We start from the raw sequence: 23,632 nt of genomic DNA on the forward strand, positions 1-23,632 counted from the left end.
TCCAGTATCAGGCTTGGTTTTATTTCATCATAATGCAATGATAGAAAATGTCCGATCCCAACAACACTTCCTCGTTCCAGACAAAAGAACACGTGACGGGCTTGCGCCAGTCACCTTGCTATGACACGTCATTTGCCAGGCATCATGCCGTCCATTTTACGATCATTCGCACATACAGTACACATTACTATCATTATTCATGCTAGGCGTTACAAAAGCAAGTCACGCAGACATTTCCAGCATACTAGAGAAATCATTTCAATACATGATAATGTCCAAAAAAAAAAAGAAGATATATATCCTAAACTCGTATTACATTTCTCTCACCCTCCAAAGTTGTGATTTTTGAACAACCAAATAAAGGCAAAGTAACCATCATTACCAAAGCAACATCTCTAGGGAGAATGGGTAAGGCTACTATTCAAACTTTGAGGCACCCACATCATTTTTCATTGGTTTGTTTTGTTGTCTGATGGCAGTACGGAGAGAGGTACACAAAGGATACAGAGGCTGTTGATTGTATGTTGTAAGTATACTTCTTCCAACCAAATCAATTGACATTCTTCCTTCCTCCAGCCACGAGCACAAATACTAAGTACATCAGCTGGGTTTCGCCTCCAGTGCCAGAAGCCCATGCTTTTCTCAGCAAGTCACGTAATGTACGGTGCCTAAAAGTCCCCAGACTTAGCCACACCAGTCGCAGTACAGTTCAACATCTACTTACAGCTGTATAATGGGGACCTCTACCGGCCCCCCATGGTACTACATCGAAAAGCATAATGCATTACCTGCTACTAAGCAGTCCAAAGAACTTCATCTCTCTAAGGGCAAATTACTTAATAAAAATAGACCTTCTGAAGATTCAATCAGTCTCAGTACTAGAAGAGGAATGACATACAATTAGATATTTTATTTTCTTCATATATATAGATTATCTTTGAAAGTAGGTCAGAGCAAGGCGTGGAGAGAACAGATGGGAGCCATGAAGAGATTTCTCTAAAGTGAAAATAATACAAATGAGTGAGAAAAACAAGGGTGGAAAGCGGTTAGCATAGCTTTAAAATGTTGTCACTACCTGTTTATTAATGTTGCTATAGGTTGCTGTCAAATTCTCAGAGCGTCACGCCCCCTATAAAAGACAGGCTATGCTGCAAACTCTACCTGCCCCTTGGAAAATGTTTTATACACCCTCCTAATTATCGTCTCTCCATTACAAAATGATTTTGCTCTTCACGTATAGTGATAATGAATAGTAGAAAAGCTTTTTTTAGTCCTTTCACCTAACTATACCTATCCTCATAGAGAATGGGGGGCAGTCTAGCAAATTATTAATGATGAAGCGAGGATGGCCCAAGCCACCCCGGGATGGAGACCACTACAGTCCTGGGACAGAGCCCAGGTCATGTGATCGCTCAATCATCCTCCCCATCTACGCCGTCGGAAGCAGTGGACTGCTGTGTCATGTCCAGTTCATTGGAGGAGGCACCGCTGTCCACGTTGTTAGCGCGAGATCGCGACGAGCGGCTGGTTAGAAGGTTGGTTGCGCCCCGGTTCCTGGTGGGAAGGCATGAGAGTTAGGGGTTAGAGTCACACACTTGGTTAGAGAGCTAGCCCTATATAAGGGATATCAGTGCCACACACCGCAAACCTACCATGCTTCCGTACCTTCCTCTGTGTTGTGGGTGATGTGAGAGATCGAAGCTAATGAGAAAGTTTGGAGTCAGGTTTTCAAGCATGGATGGTTTTCAATTGTCACACATGCATGAGATTAACATACACTAATATCATGATGGTTTGAGAACATGTACACCTGTCTAATTAACCAACAAAAGCATAGCATTTACATGCATGAACTACCAAGCAAATGGCAAACAACTTTCCAAAAAATGACAGCATTTTGTCTGTCAAGAATAATTACTTGGTAATTTTCACCCTAACAATTTTATCAATCAGTCAAAACTAAACAAATCTAATATCAAGTTCAAATAATTGCTACTGTGAATTTAACAGTTTGTGTAAAAAGTGTCAAGACGACATTTACTGTCAGTCTATCCTACAGGTTGATCTATTCTGTAGTACCTACATGTAAGATACACTGACAATAAGGACAGAGACAACACTGCATTACTCTATCATGCTCGTTCACATGGTGTCAACAGGGTGGTTGCAAAGCACACTCATGCCTCCTAATTTACATGAGTAGCAAAATCACGTGACAGGTGCTTAGCCAAGCAAATCCACCACACACGAGGTGCAGTTGGAGTTGGACTGTCCCAAAAGGTACCTGGATCGGCCTTTCTTCTGGCTTTTGCTGAGGACAGGTGGAGACAGGAACAAGACAGAGCCAAGGGAGTGAGGGCAGAAATGACAGGCAGGAGAGAAGTGTCAGTAGAGAAGCTCAACACAAAATGACGAGAACTCAGGAGTCCTGTTCCCAGGTGGCTAGGCTTCCCTGCTAAGGCCCCTATTCCACTAGAAGTGATTGCACTGTGACCTTGCTGCGACCTAAATTGAATTTGTGTAACCCTTGGCTTCATATATGGAATATATGCAAAATGTACAAGTATGACTGAAAACATGACAAAACTTGTGAAGATTGTTGAGTGATCTGTCAAATTTTGGGTTGCAGCACGATCGCAGTGAGGTCGCAGCTCTATAGCTAGTGGAATGGAGGTGTGATCTCAGGAAAGCTTGATCCAGCCATCGGGGAGCAGGAGGGTCTAAAACATTGGCTACACTGAGTAATAAAGCACAAAGAGATGAAAAGCAAGCCTGAAGTTGAGGAAAAAACATAACCGTACCTTGTGAGAAACAGAAAGAGTAAAAAAAGAAGAAAGGAGACTAAAGAGACTGAGAACCTTCCTGTGGTCTGACAGGACCTGAGAACAGCACCCTTCCTTTATATTTGACCTTTCTCCCTTTTGCATAGCTGCCAACAGGGTTTCTCTGTCATCTCCTATTGACACATGACATCACACATCTACAACCTTTTGTCTACGAACGCTAGGCCGTGGGTCTTTCACGTCTTGTCTGCCATTGCCACGTGTTCTTTAAGTTTCCCCTGATCCCTCTCTTTTACCCCTGACGCTTTACTTAAAACATCCTCTCTCTCTCCTAAGCAGCCGGCTTCTGCTAACCTCAGTTTGTTCTTCAGGGCGTTGACCTCTCGCGTCAGGCCGTCGTTGGACTCCTGCATGTCGTCCAGCTCGCGCTGCAGCTTGCGCTTGTGGGCGTTGATCCTGGTCGACTCCTCCTCGGCCTCGTCAAGTTGTCGCTTCAGCGTCTTTAACCTGGCGTTCATTTTCTCAACCTGGGGGGAAGGTGATGTCACAGAAAAAAAATTAGAGCATCCAAATGCTGACACATGGGAAGAGCAATTACGGTACTTGTTGTACACCATGGATGTGTGTGGACAGCAATAAAGTTCTCATCCACAGTGGTTCAAGCATGCCTCATGGTTATAACCTGGGTACCATCCGGATAGTAGTTTGCTCTTATGTTCGCTTCCACTATCTGTCTGGAGACCTGCACATTCAAAGCTCTTGGTGGTTACGTCAGTTATGAGCGAAGTAAGGAATAGGTTACTAGAGCGTTCAGAGCGAACTACTTTCTGGATGGTACGGTACCCAGGCTATCATGGTTAAGGGAAAGTTCGTTTTCATAACTTGAACCACTGTGTTGAGAGCTTCAATCAACTCTGAAAGAAGAGGTGCCACAACAACAGAGCAGGGAACATCACAGTGCAACAATAAGGTCAAGATAGCACCAATTACTGGGAGGAAACATAGGCAACAGGAAAGAGACAGAGCACTGTTTTTACATGTATGTCTGTTATTCTGTTCATGAGCGAGACATTTAAGAATTTTACCACCACTTTGGTCGTCTTCTTCTTAGTACATCAATGTAGATGTGAGAATGTTACAGAGTGTCACAGGTTAAAATACATGTCAAGGGATTTTCCTATCACCTAGACAAAATATGTGGGCTGTAGTTAACTTGCTTGTAAAATTAAAGGCAAATTATGATAACTTTTTAAGTGACTACTTTTAAGTGACTACTATTTCAAAATTTTTTCATCTACGATTTGACTGCGCTGTATGTCATGTGTAGACAGTGTGTGTTCCATCAAGAAGGAAGGAAGAGGAAAGATCCTTGCATTAGTGGAAACAGCAGTTATCACTGGTCATTATCACAGGTCGTTAACAGCCGACTTTGGATTATTGGGTGATTAACACAGCGGACAAGTACAGACGGACTCCAGTTTCATCCAACCTGTTCTTTGTACTGATCTGCATGTCTCCGTTCCTCCTCGTTTTGCATCATTTGTTCCTTCAGTTTCTTGTCCGCTTTCCTAGACGCCCGTGCGGCCATGGAACGTTCCCTGTACACGAGAGAGCAACAACTATAGGGTCATACCTGGTCCTTGTACTGATCGGCATGTCGCCGCTCCTCCTCATTCTGCAGCAGCACTTCCTTAAGCTTCTTATCTCCCTTACGCGACGACTTTTGAGCGGACATCTTCTCCCTGTCATGTAGATACGAGGGGGAAAAATAACGGTTATGACGGGGACAGCACCAGGCTGCCTGGAGCGGAGTGGGGACTGGGGCGGAGGGGATTCTGCATGCAGGGGAGAACGGCAACACGACACCACACCACAGCTACTACTGACAGTGGAGGCCGGCAGAGGAGAGAACAGCATGCATCAGTACCTACTGTACACCTAGTCTTGATGCAGACCCTACGTACGGTGCCTTAGAGATAGTATCAAAGCTTGCCAAGGAGTATAGACGGTTAAAGGGAGTCAAACGAGCACCCGGTGCCAGCTATACTCCTTGGCCAGCTTTGATACTATATTCTAAGGCACCGTAGGGTCTGCTTGGAGACTATTGTACACCTACTGAGTCACTACATGCGCACCTCCTACAAGACATCTCCTATAACTCACTCCGAACCAAGGTGCTACAAATACAAGCATGCAAAGAAGAAAACTGAGTTGCAGTTATCAGTTCTATCAAACAAAATGCTTAAGCATGGCAAAACTTAATAAATACTTCAACATCCAATCAAAACAGTATAGAGACATCCAAACACAGCAAAGAATCAAGCAATGAATTCAAGATGCATCCAGTCACCGGTATTTCCAAGCAACAAACATCAATTAGTGCAAACTCAAACTGTCAACACAGCTAGAAGTTCTTTCCTACAACTATTTCAACTACTTTGTCAAGGAATCAGACACAGCAGTGCAAAATCAGGAACCCGGAACACAGATAAGACAGTTGATTTAAGGGAAGACAGGAGGAACGGTGGCCCCACCTTGTCTCTGTCTCCAGTTGCTCCTCCAGCTGGGCGATCTTGTTCTCCAGAGAAGCGATCATGGCCTTGCTGCGGGTCTTGACTGTGGCCTCCAGTTCTTGCAGCTTCAGGCGAAGCTCCTTGTTCTGTGGGCGAAGAAACACATTATAACTCCACAAGCTGCCAAGAGAGCATCACAAGAGAATCCAAGACAATGGCTATACCTTATGGCTATACAATGGCTATACCTTATACAGCTTAAATATTTCAAAACCAAGGAAATGAATTTTCATAGCCTAAGGAGGATATCTTCACTGCTTAACCCTTTTCCTGGTTTCTAACAGCATATCCAATGTAGAATGGGTAGCCAAGTGGCTACTTCAGTGTGTGAAAGATCTTAAGACTTGGTGAGGACCTAACCTGTCTATCCAGCATGGACTGTTGGTTGAGCAGCTTCTGGTTGTTGGACCTCTCGGCAGCCAGCTCGGTGGTGAGCTGCTCCATCTGCACACCGTTCTTGCGCACCTTGTCCATCAGAATCTCATTGTTACTCTGCTCCTCCTCAACTTCCTCCTCCAGCTGGGCCAGTCGGGCCTCCAGGCGTCGCTTGTCCTCCTGTAGGGCTTGCCTGGATGGATGCAGACATGGCTTAATCCCACAGTACAACTACATACATGAGAACTCTGTGTACATCTTCTTGTACACAAAGACCTTCAATATATGAAGACTTCATACAGATTGTGGCTCTTACATACGACTCTGTATGTTACTGTCTGTACGTTGCTCTATGTTTGCTCAATACCAAAAAGAGAGTGACCAAGAAAACTACGGATGTACTGTCCTCACTGAATACTGTCTGTATGTTGGTCAATACCAAAAGGAGAGTGACCGAGTAAACTACTGATATCAAATGTAATGTCGTCACTGACCATATCCCAAACACTCCATTTGTGGAGATTCCCAATTGTATATGGAAAATGTAGGAGCAACTTGCAAAAGCAGACTTTCACACGTTTGCTAAAAAAGCGAAAAAAAGCAAGACTACTGCAAAAAATTTTCAAATGTGCATGAAGCTTCTTTTCAGTGCTAGTCTATTCCCTTGCTTGCTTGACAATACATGTATATCGTCGCTAGCGGTCAAGTCAAGCCCACAAGCAGAACTACTTTGCCAGAACATGCAACAAAAAAAACACAAATGACAAAGAAAAATTTGCCCATTCTATTTGCTGATTGAGTCCCTCCTTCCAGCCTGTTGTCTTGATTCTCGACAGAAATGGGTGCTTCTTCAGGAAACCTTTATGTGTTACTTCCAAAACACAAGCTTATCTAGATACTTATAGCACATTTGGCATTTGTCATAAATCTATTAGCTTCTGAGCAACTGAGCGAAGAAAATGAAAGAGCACAAGCAAAAGTCAAAGCAGTTATGCGGCAGCAGCTTTGAATGTGAGCATAACAATTCAAGTGTTGCGTAAATTAAACAGGACTGCGACTGGAAAGTTTCCTTGTCAAATGCTACAACTAACGGATGGGTTTAGAGAAAAACCTACTGTTTGTCCGAACTACAAGGTAAATTCGGAAGGGAAAAGAAAAAAAGGGGGAAACATAAAATGTTCCATTAATAAATGGCTGAATAAACTGAAGCCCTAAAATCAAAAACATTGAAAACATTTCAATGACTATAAGGCATTTCATGTTACAGACAAGTTTTTGCCCTCAATTATACTCATGATTGCCCTGAAATCAGTTTGTATGCTCCTACTATACACATCAATCCATTCAGGGACTCTGACAATGATCAATGACAAATTAAAGTTGCCCATTTCCTGAAAACAGCAGCTACCACTGTTATGCCAAAAAAGCAGTTACTCAAGCAGCTGGATATGATTTTGGAAACAGTCAGACGTTTCAGACAGCCATCCAGTGTCTTTTGTCAGTGAAAACTGGAGAAATCTTGTTGGAGATATCATATCCAGCTGCTTGAGTAACTGCTTTTTGGCATATCCTATTACTGGACGTCTAACCTTCATTGACATACCACTGTTATGTATCTGACAGAACTACAGTAACTTGAAAGGCAGACTTACTTGCTGGCAGAGTTGGAGTTGACCTCCTCGGCCAGCTCGTCCCTCTCGGTGGCGATGGTCTTCTTGCTCCTCTCGGCGGCCGACAGGTCCTCCTGCAGCTGGATGATCTCAGCCTCCAGGGACTTCACGCGCTTCTCGTTATCCTTGGCCTGCTGGGCCATCTCGTCCCGCGCCTGCCGCGCCTCATCAAGGTCCGTCTGGAAGTCCCTCATCTGTGCCTGGAACTTCTTCAGCTGCTTGATGCTGTCCTCCTTCACCTGTAGGGAGTTCATTCAGACACTTGTAAGAACTTCTGCTCAGTCAAACAGGTATAGACACATTTGAACAAAATCTTCTTTGTTGCACAACCTTCTTTAATTCTTCAGTAAATGTTTCTATGATCATCTGTGGTTTTCATCAGTACAACACCAACCTGATAAAATTATTTACAGAGGTACACATGTACTGACACAATTGTCTTCATTCATGAATATAACAGGAGTGTGCACTTGTGTTCCCATCAAGATCAAAACCCTTTAAAGGTTTTTGAGACAGCATCGTTGTCTGCATGGAAAGTGTACCTAATACCAACTTCTCTTGTTGCATTACAAGGCAGATGGCATGTTAAGAGTGGCTACTGAGAAGGCTAGACAGCTTGGAAAATACAGAACATACTTCGGGAATATATAGACTTGTGCAAACTTGATGACAGTGAAAATTACCATACATGACAATATGTTCTTTTGCTATAACAATGCCCCCTCCAGAAAGACCCCCTCTTACAACAAACTCTACCCTCTGACCTTGTTGGCTTGCTCCAGTTGGCTCTCGGTGTCCTTCAGGTCGTTCTCCAGCTTCTTCTTGGCGGAGACAGCGTTGGACCGCTGCTTGCGCTCGTCCTCCAACTCAGCCTCCATCTCCCTCAGCTGCCGGACCAGGCCGCGACGCTTCTCCTCGTCATTCTCTTCACGGTTCTGATGGGAAAGCGGAATTTCGTCAGCACAAAAGTCGAAAATTAAAAAAAAAAACAAAAACATTTGAGTGACGCAACGTTATGTCTTTATTCAGAGACAATTCAATCTCTGGATAAGATTATATCCGGATGTTTCGAGTGAATTACATCACTCACGAGCCACTAGAATGAACTGGCAAAGCAAACCAATACTCGTGCATCTCACTGAACAATTCAGTAACTCATAAGGATTGTTACTTACTGTAAGGTTATGTCATACTACTGGACATAAAATATGTCTCCCTGTTCTGGTAGGAGAGCTTTATCATGTAGTCAGTGAAGCAATCAAAAGATCTGATCTCTATATAGCTGGTATAACTACCCCTTGGAGTAACAAATCAGCTTTGCTGGCATGGGGCGTGGCAGCAGCTGGCTATATTACACTGAACGAGCTGTCACACCTAGCTAAGCTGATCCTACACAAGGTGGGACCTTTGATGCATAGCAAGACAATTTGTCTGACCTGTAGCTCTCTGTCGTACTTCTGCTTGAGTGCCTGCATGTTGACCTCCAGGCGCAGCTTGGCGTCCTCGGTGGCCTGCAGCTCGTCCTCCAGCTCCTCGATCTGAGTCCGCTGTTCCTCCGCCTGCTGCTCCAGGGCACGCTTTGACTTCTCCAGCTCATGCACCTGGGGAAACAAACAAACAAACAAACAATTACACATGCTGCTAAACAAACAAACAAAAAAACAAACAATTACACCTGCTGCTCAAGGGCACGGTTCGACTTCTCCAGCTTATGCACCTGGGAAAACAAACAAACAATTACACCTGCTGCTAAAAAACAAAAAAATTTAACCTGTTACTCTAAGGCACACCTCGACTTCTCCAGCTCATGAACAAGGGAAAAACATTGGCATATGATGTACAGCACTTGCTAATTTTACTCTCAATAACAGGAGCTGGTGAAGGTCGAAAGGGAAAAAAGATCCAGCAATTCCATGTCAGAATTCTAATAGGGATTTTGAATTGACTAAATCCTCTTTAATCATCTTTATCCTAGCATATCATATACTCGTAAGTCACACCCAATTGTATTGAAAAAATTGTTTGCTAAACTTCCAGAACAGAGTAAGGCTTCTGCTCTGGCAAGCCACTCAAATAAATCCTCCCATCTCTGAACACAACAGAAAAAACTCCTTACGTTCTTCCCGACATCATCCTTGGAGCTCATGAGCTCGTCCAGTTCGGCCCCCTGCTGCTTGCGGACGCGCTCCGACTCCGACAGCTGGTCGCGAACCTCCTCCAGCTCCCGCTGCAGCGACAGGTAACGGCTCTCCTTCTCTCGCGCCTCCCTCTCCGCTTGGTCCCTCTGTTCCATCAGCTTAGCTCCGTTCATCTTCTCTTCATTCAACAGCTGGGGGAGAGCAGGGCAAACATTAGAGCACTGGAGATGTCTAAACATCAACTACATTGTGGCATTTAAGACAAGGTGTACTGTATGCTCTGGCCAAGATGGAGGAAAGTGTTACAAAGAAGAGGAGATTGTGATCTTATAAAAGTTCATTCAAAAGTCTCAACTCCCATCTTACATATATTATGTGATATATATTATGTCCCACTTGTTCTTAATTACATGACAAGGTTTAACTCTCTCTAATCTAGCATAAACTAGAGTAACTACAAATACGCAACACAAAATAACATTGTGTGATAAACACGACAATACCAAGCAGGTCAATTAGGAAAATTTGGCTTCAACAACAGTACGTTGCTATGTTGTGTTTTGTTCGTGCTGACCATATACTACAGTGTTAACATACTGATGCCTTTTCTACACATATACACAAGATAAGAGAGGGTTTGCCTGTACAAACCTCTTGCATCGTCTGAGTGCGGTGAGAGAGGAGGGTTGGACAAAGTGAGGACAGTCATGTTTAAAACAAGCAAAGCACACGACAGACAGGCACGATCATCAATACACAAAGCAATCTACAAACATGTATAGTCTTAAGATGGCAACTTATTCATCTTGTTACTTGTTATGCTGTTTAGTTACTCTCATGCCATCGTAAATTGACAATAATACAGACTGCTACAAAATATTTCATTTATGTTACATTGCTACATGCCAGGTAAGCATAGGGAAACGAGCTTACATGCCAGAAGAAATTCCTGTCATCGACCTTTTTTTAAAACTTGTATCTAATATTTTGACATGACTTAACATGTGCTTTGAATACAAAAATACTCAATCATTTCGTTTAATAAACTGTGCAAAAGAAGTACAAACAAGAAAACCTGAACAGATAACCATGTGTGTATGGACTTCACACAGACAAAAACAGACTTCAAAACGATGCACTTTACAAGGAAAGCAACAAATCTCGAAAGTTGATGTGTGGATGTCATGCGCAAAATCAAATCAACATGGCCTTTGAGATAAAAGAAGCCGACAACAAAGTCTTGATGCTGCTTTGTAAAATTTCCTGTTAAATCAAAAACAATTTTTTGGGGGAAACGGACAAAAGTTGATGTGTTGTGCGGATGTCATCGAATCAACATTGCCTATGAGATAAAAGAAGCAGACAACACTGTACTGTCTTGATGTTGCTAATCCTTAAGAAAGCCAAGACTAGTTGCTCACCTGGTCAAACTTCTTCTGCTTCTTCTCCAGGGTAGAGATGTGTGACCGCTGCTGGTCCAGCTGGGCGTTGCCATCGTCCACTTCACCCTGCAGCCGCTTACGGGTCTTCTCAAGCTTGTCCACCTGAACACAACATACCACAAGTAAAGACTATCATCATATCAAGAATATATATACCATTTGTATATCACCAGTAAAGATAAACATTGTCTATGAAGCCTTGACATCCAGGTGGAAAAAAAGTGGAAGGAAGTAATCTTGGACCAGTTTAACTCGAATGAACTCAATGAGCAAACAAACTAACACAGGTATAAAACTGCTCAGGCCAAAGGCACAGCAGCAGCTGGTAACGAACGGCCTGTCACACTTAACTTTTGCAAATCTAGCTGCAACTACCCAGCAAAGACGCTGTGCTTGGTGACAACAAATTCTATTCCACGATAATTCTAGAAAAATACGATTTTTGAAAACACTAATCACGCATTTTTGAATGCATCAATTATCCTTCTGTGTTTGAGCAGAAGCAGACTGACCTGTGCCTGCAGTTCCTCCAGCCTCTGCTGCAGGGCCTCCATCTCTCTGGAGGTATGCTTCTTCTGCTCCTCCATCTGCTCCAGGGCCATGCTGTCCTCCTCAGCCTTCCTCTTGGCATCAGACAACTGTGGGGAAACATCAGCAGATTGAGTTTGAGTTTTTCTGAGTTTACTTAGATCCACAATAAGACCCATAAAGAGGCCATTCTTCATGTGGTCTTCACATTCATATTTACACATCAAAATGAAAAAAACAAACAAAAAACAACCATACAGAGACATATCAAGTGACAGAAGAGAGCAAAAATAACACGATTCCTTAGAGGCAATAATTCCAGCCCAATACTTTGCTAATTGTAGCCTGTGTTATTCCACAACTAAGACATTCTGTACAGAACTCAGCATATTTACTCAACATAGCTTTCTCATCTTATTTTTCTTCTCTACCGACATTTTGACAACCTGTCTGCTGTCTTCATCATCTTAAATTAAACTTGTCTTCTTGTGACAAACTATCCTGACAAGGATATGTTCTTGACCCTGACTACCTTTCCTTCTCTTTGTCCCTCTGTGACGAGCAGCAAGGATAGGCAGCAGTGTTCCTGTTACATTTTTATCATAGGTGATTTTTCTATGTACAGCTCAGACTTCGCAATCTAGTCCCAGGGCTAGTGTGAGATACTTCTAAGTGAGTTATTATCAAATAAAGCAGTTCATCTGCGATGCATACAATATCATCACGACAAAGTAGGTACACACCTGAGCCTGCAGTGAGCTGCACTGTTTCTCCATGGCCTTCTTGGCCTCCTCCTCCTCCTCCAGCTGCTCTGTCAGGTTGTCCCTCTCCTCCTCCAGCGAGCGGATCTTGGTGTTGAGGCTGAGCTTCTGCCGGGTCTCCTCCTGCAGGGACTCCTGCACGTCCGCCAGCTGGGTCTGCAGGGCGTTGTTGGCCTTGGTGAGGGACGAGGCGCGGGACTCCAGGTCCTCCAGCTGCATGCTGGCAGACTCCAGCTCCGCCTGCACCTTGGTGACCGTCTCCTGGGACTCGCCTGTGGGGGGAGGGGTGTACAGGTGTTGAATTAGGCATGAATTACACCATTGCAATGGCCTAATGGAAGGCATGCGACTCCAGGTCCTCCAGCTGCATGTTGGCAGACTCCAGCTCTGCCTGCACCTTGGTGACTGTCTCTTGGGACTCGCCTGTGGGGGGAGGGGTTTACAGGTGTTGAATTAGGCATGAATTATACCATTGCAATGGCCTAATGGGAGGCGCGCGACTCCAGGTCCTCCAGCTGCATGTTGGCAGACTCCAGCTCCTGCACCTTGGTGACTGTCTCCTGGGACTCACCTGTAGGGGTTGGGGTGGGTTTGGATGTTAAATTAACATTGTGTGGTCCCAGGGCTAAATCTTGTGGAATCTACTTCCATAAGCTGTTTCACCTGCATTGTCTGGGTAATTATTACCTTGTTCATATCTTCACATTTAGCTTCTAGCCACTGAAGAAGCTGTACAAAGTGAACCTGGTTGGCGGACAGGCTGAATAAAAGTTCAAAACTTAAACTATGCAGCTCTTGATGTCAGTAGCTTGAGGAATGAATCCACTCTACTGTAGATTACCTTGTTCATATCTTCAATAACTATAAGCACGTACCTTTGCTGGATTCGAGGTCGCGGATGCGCTCGTTGGTCTCCTGCAGCTGCAGCTCCAGGGCGCGTCGTCTTCGCTCCGACTCCTGCTTCTGAGCCTGCAGGGACTTCAGCTCGTCTGTCATGTCTGTGTTCTCCGCTTCCAGGGAGTTCTTGGTCTTCTCCAGGGCAGTCTTGGCCTAAACAACAAGTATCAAGACTTAGTGTAAAATATAACGTCTTTATGGACATTGTAACACATCTCTCAAAACAGCACCCTTATGGGATAAATTTATGGTTCTTAATTCTGACTTTTAAACCATTTGTTTCAGACCTACATCAAGTGCAAAATATAATGTCTTTATGGACATTGTAATACACCTCCCAAAAACAGCACAGAGGAAGACAATTAAGATTATATATCTACTGACTTTCAGACCATTTTTTAAGACCTACATGTCACATCAGTGACTTATCCAAGACTACTGTTGTTAAGGCTGTCTTTATATGTTGCTTGTTGATTACAAATACAGTTTACCATGTTTTTACTCCAAATAGTATCAATATTGTTTATTGCATAGAAAAGACCTTCATCAAGCAAGTATCTAACACCATATCATCTTCCTCATCAATGTACTTTCCACTCTTGTGACCATAAAAGGGAAAACAATATGTGGCACCATCCATAAAAAGACATCCTACCCTCTTCATGGCGTCCAGCTGGTCGTTGAGTTCCTCTGCCTGCTGCTGGTGCTTCTGCCTGAGCTCCAGGATCTGCTGCTCACGTAACATCTGCTCATCCTGCAGGGCCTGCTTCACGGAGTTCAGTTCTGACTCACGTTTGCTCCTCAGCTCCTGTCACATGACACAAACATTACATTTAATGTTGATAAAGGAAACACACTGATAAAGGAAAGGAGCTGGGTTACATCTGGGAGGGTACAAGGAAGCAAGAAGTGGCCAGACGACAATTAAGTGCCAGCATTGGAGCCAGCTGAAATGTGGCAAAGAAGGTTAGAAATTCAGGCAGAACATTAGATCTTCTTTGTAGAGTTGCCTTAGTATATTTAGCATTGAATGCAACCATTGGTTTCAAAGTTTAGATATTGTATTTTCTATCTCGACTTCCCAGTGCCAAAAATTTGATTGTATGATGAAAATATCCATTGACTGAAATTTTTTTTACTAAAATCTCTTAGAGCTAGATAGGACAACTTGATTGAAAGGAAAAGTGTTTGCTTCCTTACCTGCTGTGCAGCTGTGGTGTCATAAGAGTCTTCTAGTTCTGTCTTGAGAGCCTCCAACTCCTCGCTGAGGTCCCTCTTCTGTTTCTCAGCCTTGGTCCGAGAAGCCTTCTCGGCTTCCAGGTCCTCCTGAAGCTCCGACACCTGGCTCTCCAGCTCACGCAGGGCCTTCTGGGCAGACGACTTCTGCAGGGTCTCATCGTCAATCCTGGAAATTAAATTTCATCCTTGTTAGCCGTTGGCTGAAACACTGCACTACTTTCAAAATTGTTTATACTTTTATTGATTGTAGAGGTAAGTTTTTATCATCATCATTTTCATCAATACACCAACTTACTGTAAATGCATTTAAGTTCGCGGGGATTTAATTTCGCGGTAGCAGGAAAAGGGACTTTTCGCGGTGGATTTAAGTTCGCGGTAACACCATAGACTGCAGTCTAATACCATAATAGAAAAATGTTCACGGTGGTTTTAACTTCACCGCGAAAACCGCGAACATTAATCCACCGCGAACATTTCTGCATTTACAGTACTTGACACACAATGTCTTGTTTCCTCTTATTGTTTTATCTTCGTATTATATTTGTAATGTAATTGTTCTGTATTCATATTTAAGCTTTTGAGGAGAGGGCATCCTATAAGCATTTCTTTAATATTCATATTGACATATTCTTTTGGTTTAAGTAAAGTTTGCAAGGAAGAAGATGAATTTTACTGCGCAGCCTGGTTAGCAAACCAAATGAACAACAGCTTTTTCAGTGGCTAACTTTACCGAAACCCCATAAATTGTTAATACAGTGGAAGCCGCTTAATTGCACACCCAATTTGCCATCGAATTCCGTGCAATTATCCGGCGTGTGCGATAATGCGAAATTACCCAGTTGGACCGCACCACAACGGGATTTGGGGATTCCCTGCAATTGACCGAAGTGTACGTTTATCCGACGTGCAATTAACTGGCTTCCACTGTACCAAACTCATACTTATTTGAATATATGCACTCATGTGAACCCACCCTTAGATGATAACTAAGTACGAGACTTACTTGCGGAGTGCACTTGCCAGTTCCTCTTCCCTCTTGCCTATCTGCACCACCAGTTCTTCCAGGTTCTGCTTGGTCTCAGCCAGCTGCTCTTTGGTGTCACCATATTCCATCTCCAGCTTTCTGCGCTGCTTCTCTAACTCCACACGGTTCTGGAGTGGTGGGTGAGAGAGAAATCACTTTGACTGGGCTGTCATCAGGCTTTTAGCTACGTTTTTATTATAGGGGGTCCAAATTTCTTGGTAAGTTGTGGTACTACTATTGTAGGAGGGTCTGAGGGCATCCACCTTCCATGCACAGTTTAAGAGAATTTCAAGTTAAAATTGAACAAAAGCTCAAAGGAATTACGCAACATTTTGCTACATGCTTTATCTCTTTATATTTGCTATGTTGATTAGATTATAACCAGTGGCAGCCTCACCTTCTCCTCCCTCTGCAGCCTGTCCTCCACATCCTTGCTCATGGCCTCCTGCTTGTTCTTGATCTTGTGCAGTTGCTTGGCTTTGTCCTCCTCCTCGGCAAGGGCCTGGGACAGTTCTGCCATGCGTTCCTCAAGGCTCTTCTTCTCCTTGGCCAGCTATGGAGGAAAAAAAAATCATAAACTAAAGTTCAAATAGATACCCTGACACCTTCAGACTCAGAAAGAGTATCTTCATCTGATCACTCCAAAATGTCACAGTTTTTACAATTCTGAAGGCTTCCTTAAGCTTGGAACTCTTGGGATGCTACGGAGGGAGAAAAAAAAAATTCAGTTCAAATAGATACCCTGACTCCTATAGACTCAGAAAGAGTATATTCATCTGATCACTCCAAAATGTCAGTTTTTACAATTCTGAAGACTTCCAAAAGCTCGGCACTCAGATAGTCTCAAAACATAGTGGCAAGACAAATTTCTGGGAAGTGTTACTACAATTTTTACTGGAGCTAAGTTGGTTTACCAATTGGTTTTGAGATGCTAAACATTGAAGCAGAAGTGCATACCTTCTGGTTGCTGTCATCCACAAGTGCCATGTCTTCCTCCAGCTTCTTGATCTTGGAGTCAGCAGACACTTTCTCCAGCTGCAGCTTCTGCCGAGCGGCTTCTTCCTCCTCCAGTCTAGTTGAGAAAGAGAAGCAAAATTAATCCTCCGGTACATAGTCCAACTGGGTAATTATGGCAAATGACAGCCACTTTGTTACAATTAAAAGAAAAAGTTCATCACACCACCATCAGGAAACAAATACTTTCATAGTTGACCTAGAGTATGACCTTCAGAAGAAAATAGCCGCCAAAGAATTCCCGTTGGAGCACCACAGAAGATTTGTTAACCACTTTTCTAAAGTTTGTTCTCTTAGTCAGTAAGCCCGATTGTTCCAGGCAAGTGATCGCACAGATACGGCAAGCACATGTCCATTAATGGAAGTGAAAATCCATTACAAAAATATATCATTTTAATTTCAGGCAAGTGAAAATTTGGCATTGGGCAAGTAAATTTTTTTTACGTATTTGCCAAATAGGACAAGTGAATTCAGAATACTTGTCTTCTTAACCCATTCATCTTCTACACTGCTGATTTGGTGTTTCTTGTGTATATTCCACTGCAATAAAGATGATGTCAAACCCCTCGTATTGTACTTACTGTTCCTGCAGTTAAGATTTTTGCTGATTTCATCAAGGGGTCAGCTTAGGTGCCCCTTTTTTTCAACCCATTCATCTGATTTTGTGTGTCTTGTGTATATTCTGCTGCAATAAAGATGATGTCAAACTCCTCTTAATGTTCTTACTGTTCCTCCAGGTCCTGGATGTTGAGCTGCATCTTCTTCTTCTCCTGCAGCAGGCTGGTGTTGCGCTCCTCCTCCTATGTTAAAGAAAACTCCTATGTCCGGTGTGTATGAAACTGTACTTACTGTTCCTCCAGGTCCTGGATGTTGAGCTGCATCTTCTTCTTCTCCTGCAGCAGGCCGGTGTTGCGCTCCTCCTCCTCCTCGATGCGAGACTCCAGGTCATGCAGGATCTCCTCCAGCTCCTGCTTCTTGGCGGACAGGCGGGCTCTCATCTCCTCCGCCTCCTGACACAGCTCCGTCTCAGCCTGAAGCTGCTCCGCAAGGATGCTCTTCTCCTCAAGGAGCTGGGTAATGGGAATATGACGAAATTGATTTTCACCCAAACATACACTGTAGTCCCTGTACTACATAATGAAAAATATGATGCAATTTTTTTCCCCCCGAGCATACACTGTACACCATATACGATTTGATTTTGAATGACATACCTGCTACACTCTTCACTGTGTCACTGATCAAAGAAAGATATTGGATCTTATCTGAAAACTCAGAACACCCTAGATCATTTCGAAAATCATATCCATTTACTTGAGTAACTACTTTTTGGCATGTCTTTATAATTCATAATTATTAACTGGAATTCTAACCTTCAGACATAATTTAAGACTCTTAAGATGACCCTGCCTTTTCATCATTTTCTATCGATGAATCCTTTGACAGTCTTAAGTCTCACCTGGCTCTGCTTCCTCTCCATCTCCTGCATGTCCATCTCCTTCTTGGTGAGCACATCCTTCACCTTCAGCAGCTCCGACTCCTTCTGCACCAGCTCATCCTCCTGACGGGTCACCTGCAGCAGGGGCTTCACCTGGGGAGGACAGACAGACAAGGGTGAGCTCCAGCAGGTAATCAAACATCAAATTCCTGTCCAATATTTCACACTGCAATCCACCTTTTGTTCTCAAGTTATTAGTTTTTATCTGTACATTTTCTGTTATGACTGTGTATGTTTCTTTCAATCTCTCTCTCTCTATATATGTCTGCACTGTATATGTATGTTTTATTGTTAGAACCTTGAACCTGGAAGACTAGCCCTAAATAGGCCTAAAGGGTATCACAATAAAGGAATAACTAACCAAGGATGCCTACAGATTTATATTTTTTTTCTGTCCCACTCATTGTTCGGAGGCCAATGTTGTTAACTTTTGTATCAAATCTGTCATGTTTACCTTACGAATATACACTTTCATCAATTTCATGTCATGATGATGAGATTTTCTTTGTAAACTGGTGAAATTTTGTTCTGTGACAACATACAAATCTCCATCTCACAATGGAGGGGCTGGTTCTATAGACAGTCCCTGTTATGGACAATTACATATGCAAAGACTAGAAGAATCCTATTACTAGTGATGCACATGTCACAAAGTTATTCAAGCATTGTTTAACAATCGATTTTAGTACTTGATCTGTTGCTAATCATAACTTTCCCTTGGCTTTGTCCCACCAAGTTACATCTCTCTAGAGACATTCACATATTGTAGGTACATTTGTATGCATTCCAAAACAGCAACATTCCTCTTTTCTTAAATATTCTATCAGATCAAACTGGGATGTAGCTTAAGATCTTTCCAAACTCACAGTGGTATGGTTTGGCCATGCATAAATAAACAGCACTGCCTAATACAGACAGAAATATTTGTCTAGCCGGAGACACTGGTCTGTGTAAAGACATCTTGGCCAAGATGACGATCATCTACTAAATATGACATGTTCCTTGGGGACCTGATATTTGATTTTGAGGCATTGCCCTTTACAAAGTATATATACTACTGTACAGTTTCTACAAACCCAACATCAAAGAGAATTAAGACATAGGTTACCCATATGACGGTCAGTTCTCGGCGATAACACTTGTTGCAGACAAACTTCATGTTACCATCACAAGGAACCGTCGGCATCTTGTTACATCAGTTTTCCACTTACACCATATCAAAACTTTGCGCTAGACACAACCTACAGACTGATCTCAACAACACTTTGTTGTCACATACACATTTCTAAGAGCTGCCATACTATCTGGGGCAGCAGAGCAGAGGTCAAGTCACATCTCAACTCCAACACAGGGCGATGTCAAAAATGGACAGGCCATAAACTGACCGTTCCCAAAATGGACTGGAAAACTACACAACAGTCATTCCTGCTTTTAACTTCCCCCTTTGTATGGTGTTATCTAAGAGATGTCTTTTCCGAATGGTAAGCACTTAATGGTCTGTAGTATGTCTGATGTGGATGTGTCACTGTGGGGGGTGATCAGTAAAGGAGACACCATCTACATGGGTGCAGGTCATGGTGATACAGGAGACATGACAAAGTACACATGCCGAGAATGCCAGCTACTTGTACCGTAAAAACACGCATCTTCTTCTGTTCAAAATACTGAAACTAAATAATGCGTGCAAACTTTAAATCAAACTAAAAGGTTTTTTTTCCCCCAAACAGAAGCATACTTTTTTTTACAACCGTATGCCTAGAATACTCCATTATTTTTCCTCTCTTTCAAATAACTGACAGTTTCCAAGGACATATATTTTTAGGACCAACTGCTAGCCAAACAATTCCTTTCTTTATAGACTGGTAGAGGGTATTACATAACATTTTGAATCATCTAATGAGCCAAACTGTCTTCAAAACAGGCATTCTGTGATAGACCCATTTGCTGGAATAGGAACCATTAATTTTTTGTTGTTGCTAAAACAGGAACCCCAATGACAACTTACAAGGCAAATCTGTGAACCAAAGAAACTGAATTAATATAGACTTTTGTACATGACTGCCTTACGGGTGGACTTTGATGATATTACTGGATGTCCTCATAGTTAAACTGGTAGCATCCTCACAGTTGAGGTCCTGGCTCCACTTATTAGTTGGTAACTGAGAGACCCCAGTTCTAATCCTGGAAAAGGCATCTCAGTTGGGGCTGTAGCATCTTTCAGAAGGGACATAAAATTGGGGTAAAGGAAGTGCTTTAAGGCCAGGGAGGGGCTACCAATCCCCCTGTAAAAATATACCCTGCTACTAAAACAGCAAGGAAACTTGCTGACCTACCAGTGTTCTAGCCAGCCTGAATTTATTTTCTGTCACCTGGATTTTGAATGCAAATCCTATCAAAGGTGCGACAATCCTAGGGGGTACTGATTCAATCTAGACCCTCAGAAATGTTGTTTCCTTTATTTTGAGGGGCAAATTTTGCTGGTAGACTCAAATGGGTTCAATTAATATCTTTACATACTGATTTTTGTCGATAACAGAATGGGCAAAATTTTTGTTAGTTTCAAGGGTCAAAAAATTCTGTCAGGACGGATGCTTCCTAGGACCCTGTGACCTACGTACCACTAGGTACAACAAGGTGAACAACACAATGATGATGTTACCTTAGTGAAGAGCCTCCACCATTGCCAGTTGCGCAGCTTGAGATACGCGGCACAGTTGCGCTGGATGATCCTGATGGCACTCTGCTGCTGCGTACGCCTGTAGTAGTTTCTGTGTGGAGAAAGGGAATCAGCATTTAAAAGATGTTTATTTCCAGTTTTCCCCACTTCAGATACATGAATAGTAAAGAGAAATTTATATTTCTTACAGCTTTTAATAAACCAACTCTAACTAACCATACAGCTAGCTACAAAGAAGCGAAAGGAAGTTGAATGTACTAGAGTAGATTAGACGTATATGTGCACATATAAAAGTATACTATTGTTTCCATTGTTACATATATATGATTGTTACCATGTGACCTGTACTTAGCCCAGTGGGGCAAAAATGTGCAATAAAGGTCTTCATTGCCAGTCACAAACACTTCCGAGGGTAATGTGTTTCTGTTCACACAACTTACAGAAATGTTCACATTTGGGCTGCTGCTTCTGTTAGGTTATAACTGAACAGAAGTCCTTCAGGTCATATATAAAGAAGTCTTAATCTTAGTGACTTTTAAATCGCAACAAACCTTATTTTCTTTGTTTTCCACTATTTGTGACCTATCTGTATACTTTTACGAAAGTTTTAACTTATGAAATTAAGTTCTTATATTCAACAGATAATTGACATTGTTAAACTTTATGCTATGTGATCCAAAATCTGCATTGCTGCAGACATTATTATATACAGGAAACCTGGTGGAACCCTGTCCACCATCCCCCACATTCCGGCTGCATTCCAGAGAACTGTGCTCATGTGTTAGCCACACATTCCTCACAGCTGGTTGGTTGGGGAATGTTCCCCCTCTCAGCTTCCCAACTTTTGTTCAGCCTAATTTAGTTGCCCACTGTAAGTGTGCCAAGCTAATGTTCTGCACTATTAGTTACAAAGATTCCAGATTCTGTTACAACTGACTGTATGCTACAATTAATGCTTCATGTCAAGGAGTGAAGTATTGTTTCTTTTGAATTGTAAAAGGGTATTTGCTCATAACAAATAAGCGGAAATCAAACTTTCTCATGAATATTGGTTGATAACTGGGTAGATACCAGGGCTCTATGCACTGGAAGGTATAAAAGAGCGAACTTCATGTAATTGTGTCATTAAGCCTCCAGCCACTCAAGAAGTTGTACGCAGTTGGCAGACTGAATAAAAGTTCAGAAACTTGAACTACGCGGCTCCAAATGTCTTACTGAGGGATGACTGCGGTGCGATAGAGGAATGAGTTAGCTGGGGAATGAATGTACTCTAATATACATAGTATTAACTACTACAGTATCATCCAAAATGATGCTGTTAGCTCTGCTTACCTCCTGGCGATGAGACCGCGGCAGGCGGCCTGGAACTGGATGATGATGTCGGTGAGCTTGATGTCTCGCTCCTCCTCCAGATGGGCCAGCACGCCTGCACGGAAGAAGATCTTGCTCTGGCCGATCCTGTACAGGTTGTGGTCCAGTTCCAAGGCCTCAATCTGGAAGCCAGCAAATGGGGGTCGGTTAAAACACACGAATATGCGTAATGTGGCACTGCAACTGTTTCTGGGGCACTAGGTAGAGTGGGGATGGCTGCCCTTTTTTCATGGGCAAACTTGGAGATGTGCTCCTTCAAGCAAGGCAGATTTTCTGTTTAAGTTATGTAGATTTTTAAAGTACTTTGTTCAGGTGAAACAACACCAAGCATATGTTCATGAAGCTTAGATATTCAGGTAGAATATTACATCACTGATGAAAGATAATGGAAGCTATCTGAAATGACAGACTCTTCAGAGAACTTATCCAATACCTGATTTATTTTGTATTACATAAAAGGTTCATGTTTTAGGGACTGGCAACATGGCCTAATGACTATCAACACGATACTGAGCATTCTAGCTCCTGGGAAGACTTGCTAGATCAGTTTCATGATTTACAATGGTTTACTGCATGACATGTCTCTCTTGTACAACTTGACTCTAAACACAAATTACACTAAATTGTAATTTGTTGTGAATTGCAAAATACAACAGGACTCACTGCATGTTAAACAAATTGTTGGTTATAGCTTGAAATGACTCTCTTGTGCAACTTGACTCTAAACACGAATCACACTTAATTTTCAATTTTAATTTGTAGTGAATTGTGAAATACAACAGGACTCACTGCTTGTTAAACAAATTGTTGGTTATAGAATTGAGTTTCCTTCTTAAAAATAATTGTCACTACATGACAATTACTGAGGTACAGATTCAGTTGGTTAGCCATTGATTATTGTATCAGGTAGTTCAGTAAGTGTCATTTGTCAGCAGGGGCTTGTCTTATCAACAGCTGTGGTATCTCTCTATCATACCACTCTTCTACACTCCCTCACTCACACACAGGGCGAAGACATGCATGTCAGCGCACGCAGCAATCCTTAACATTCCGGTACTTCAGGCGGGTTTAGTTCGTGCCGCACACACCAGACGCGACTCACCATCATTCGACAGGCCGTCTTGGCATCCATGAATTCCTTGTCCACGTTTGACGACTTAGACTTTATATACACACAGGCACATATACACACTTGTGGTTTCAATCAATCATCCATAATCATCAGCAATAAGAAGACGAGCAATCAATCATTGCTACCTCATGCAGAAGAAATGCTGCTCTCATGATAGGGAGTATTTATGTATACATAGAACTCATCATGACATCCCAATTAACTGCATTACAACACAAGGTACATAAACACGTGTATACACAAAATCACAGAGAAATGGAAAGACCAAGCAAATGCTGTCCATCACACAAGCAACTGACAGGCATTATGCTACCCCATGCAAAAAGGCAGATACAGAAAGAAGAACCTACCATCTTTTGGCAAGCTTTCTTTGCATCCATGAAGCCCTTGTTGATGACATTTGGAGTCAGGATCTCGTACCTGGTAAGTACACAAATTCAGGTTATTAACAATCTTTATTTGCCCATATGGGCTAGAAATGCAGTTGTTATACTATCATATGAAAAACTG

The 23,632-nt window shown here is 42.6% G+C and overlaps 1 protein-coding gene across 17 annotated transcripts in view; it reads right to left on the reverse strand.

The window, feature by feature from the left end:
• The window catches only part of LOC118429641 (myosin-10-like), a 66,270-nt gene continuing 42,638 nt past the window's right edge, over positions 1-23,632 (reverse strand). For 8 of the 17 annotated variants that reach the window (XM_035840217.1, XM_035840213.1, XM_035840212.1 and 5 more), the window contains 25 exons: positions 23,473-23,542; positions 23,093-23,152; positions 21,952-22,112; positions 20,602-20,710; positions 17,904-18,035; positions 17,294-17,514; positions 16,388-16,502; positions 15,828-15,983; positions 15,410-15,558; positions 14,368-14,572; positions 13,823-13,975; positions 13,146-13,320; positions 12,253-12,542; positions 11,494-11,619; positions 10,961-11,083; positions 9,518-9,730; positions 8,838-9,002; positions 8,166-8,336; positions 7,384-7,640; positions 5,717-5,924; positions 5,318-5,442; positions 4,273-4,381; positions 3,138-3,310; positions 2,285-2,311; positions 1-1,554 (listed from right to left, as the gene is read on the reverse strand). In XM_035840217.1, coding sequence (XP_035696110.1) covers positions 1,413-1,554; positions 2,285-2,311; positions 3,138-3,310; positions 4,273-4,381; positions 5,318-5,442; positions 5,717-5,924; positions 7,384-7,640; positions 8,166-8,336; positions 8,838-9,002; positions 9,518-9,730; positions 10,961-11,083; positions 11,494-11,619; positions 12,253-12,542; positions 13,146-13,320; positions 13,823-13,975; positions 14,368-14,572; positions 15,410-15,558; positions 15,828-15,983; positions 16,388-16,502; positions 17,294-17,514; positions 17,904-18,035; positions 20,602-20,710; positions 21,952-22,112; positions 23,093-23,152; positions 23,473-23,542 — 3,835 coding nt within the window. In that variant the 3' untranslated portion in view covers positions 1-1,412. Of the gene's footprint in view, positions 1,555-2,284; positions 2,312-3,137; positions 3,311-4,272; positions 4,382-4,416; positions 4,526-5,317; positions 5,443-5,716; positions 5,925-7,383; positions 7,641-8,165; positions 8,337-8,837; positions 9,003-9,517; positions 9,731-10,960; positions 11,084-11,493; positions 11,620-12,252; positions 12,543-13,145; positions 13,321-13,822; positions 13,976-14,367; positions 14,573-15,409; positions 15,559-15,827; positions 15,984-16,387; positions 16,503-17,293; positions 17,515-17,903; positions 18,036-20,601; positions 20,711-21,951; positions 22,113-23,092; positions 23,153-23,472; positions 23,543-23,632 lie in introns of all 17 variants that reach the window. The other 9 variants (XM_035840216.1, XM_035840223.1, XM_035840220.1 and 6 more) reach the window with 5 other exon arrangements.

The sequence above is a fragment of the Branchiostoma floridae genome, chromosome 13 (assembly GCF_000003815.2).
Source record: "Branchiostoma floridae strain S238N-H82 chromosome 13, Bfl_VNyyK, whole genome shotgun sequence".
Classification (NCBI taxonomy): Eukaryota; Metazoa; Chordata; class Leptocardii; order Amphioxiformes; family Branchiostomatidae; genus Branchiostoma; species Branchiostoma floridae.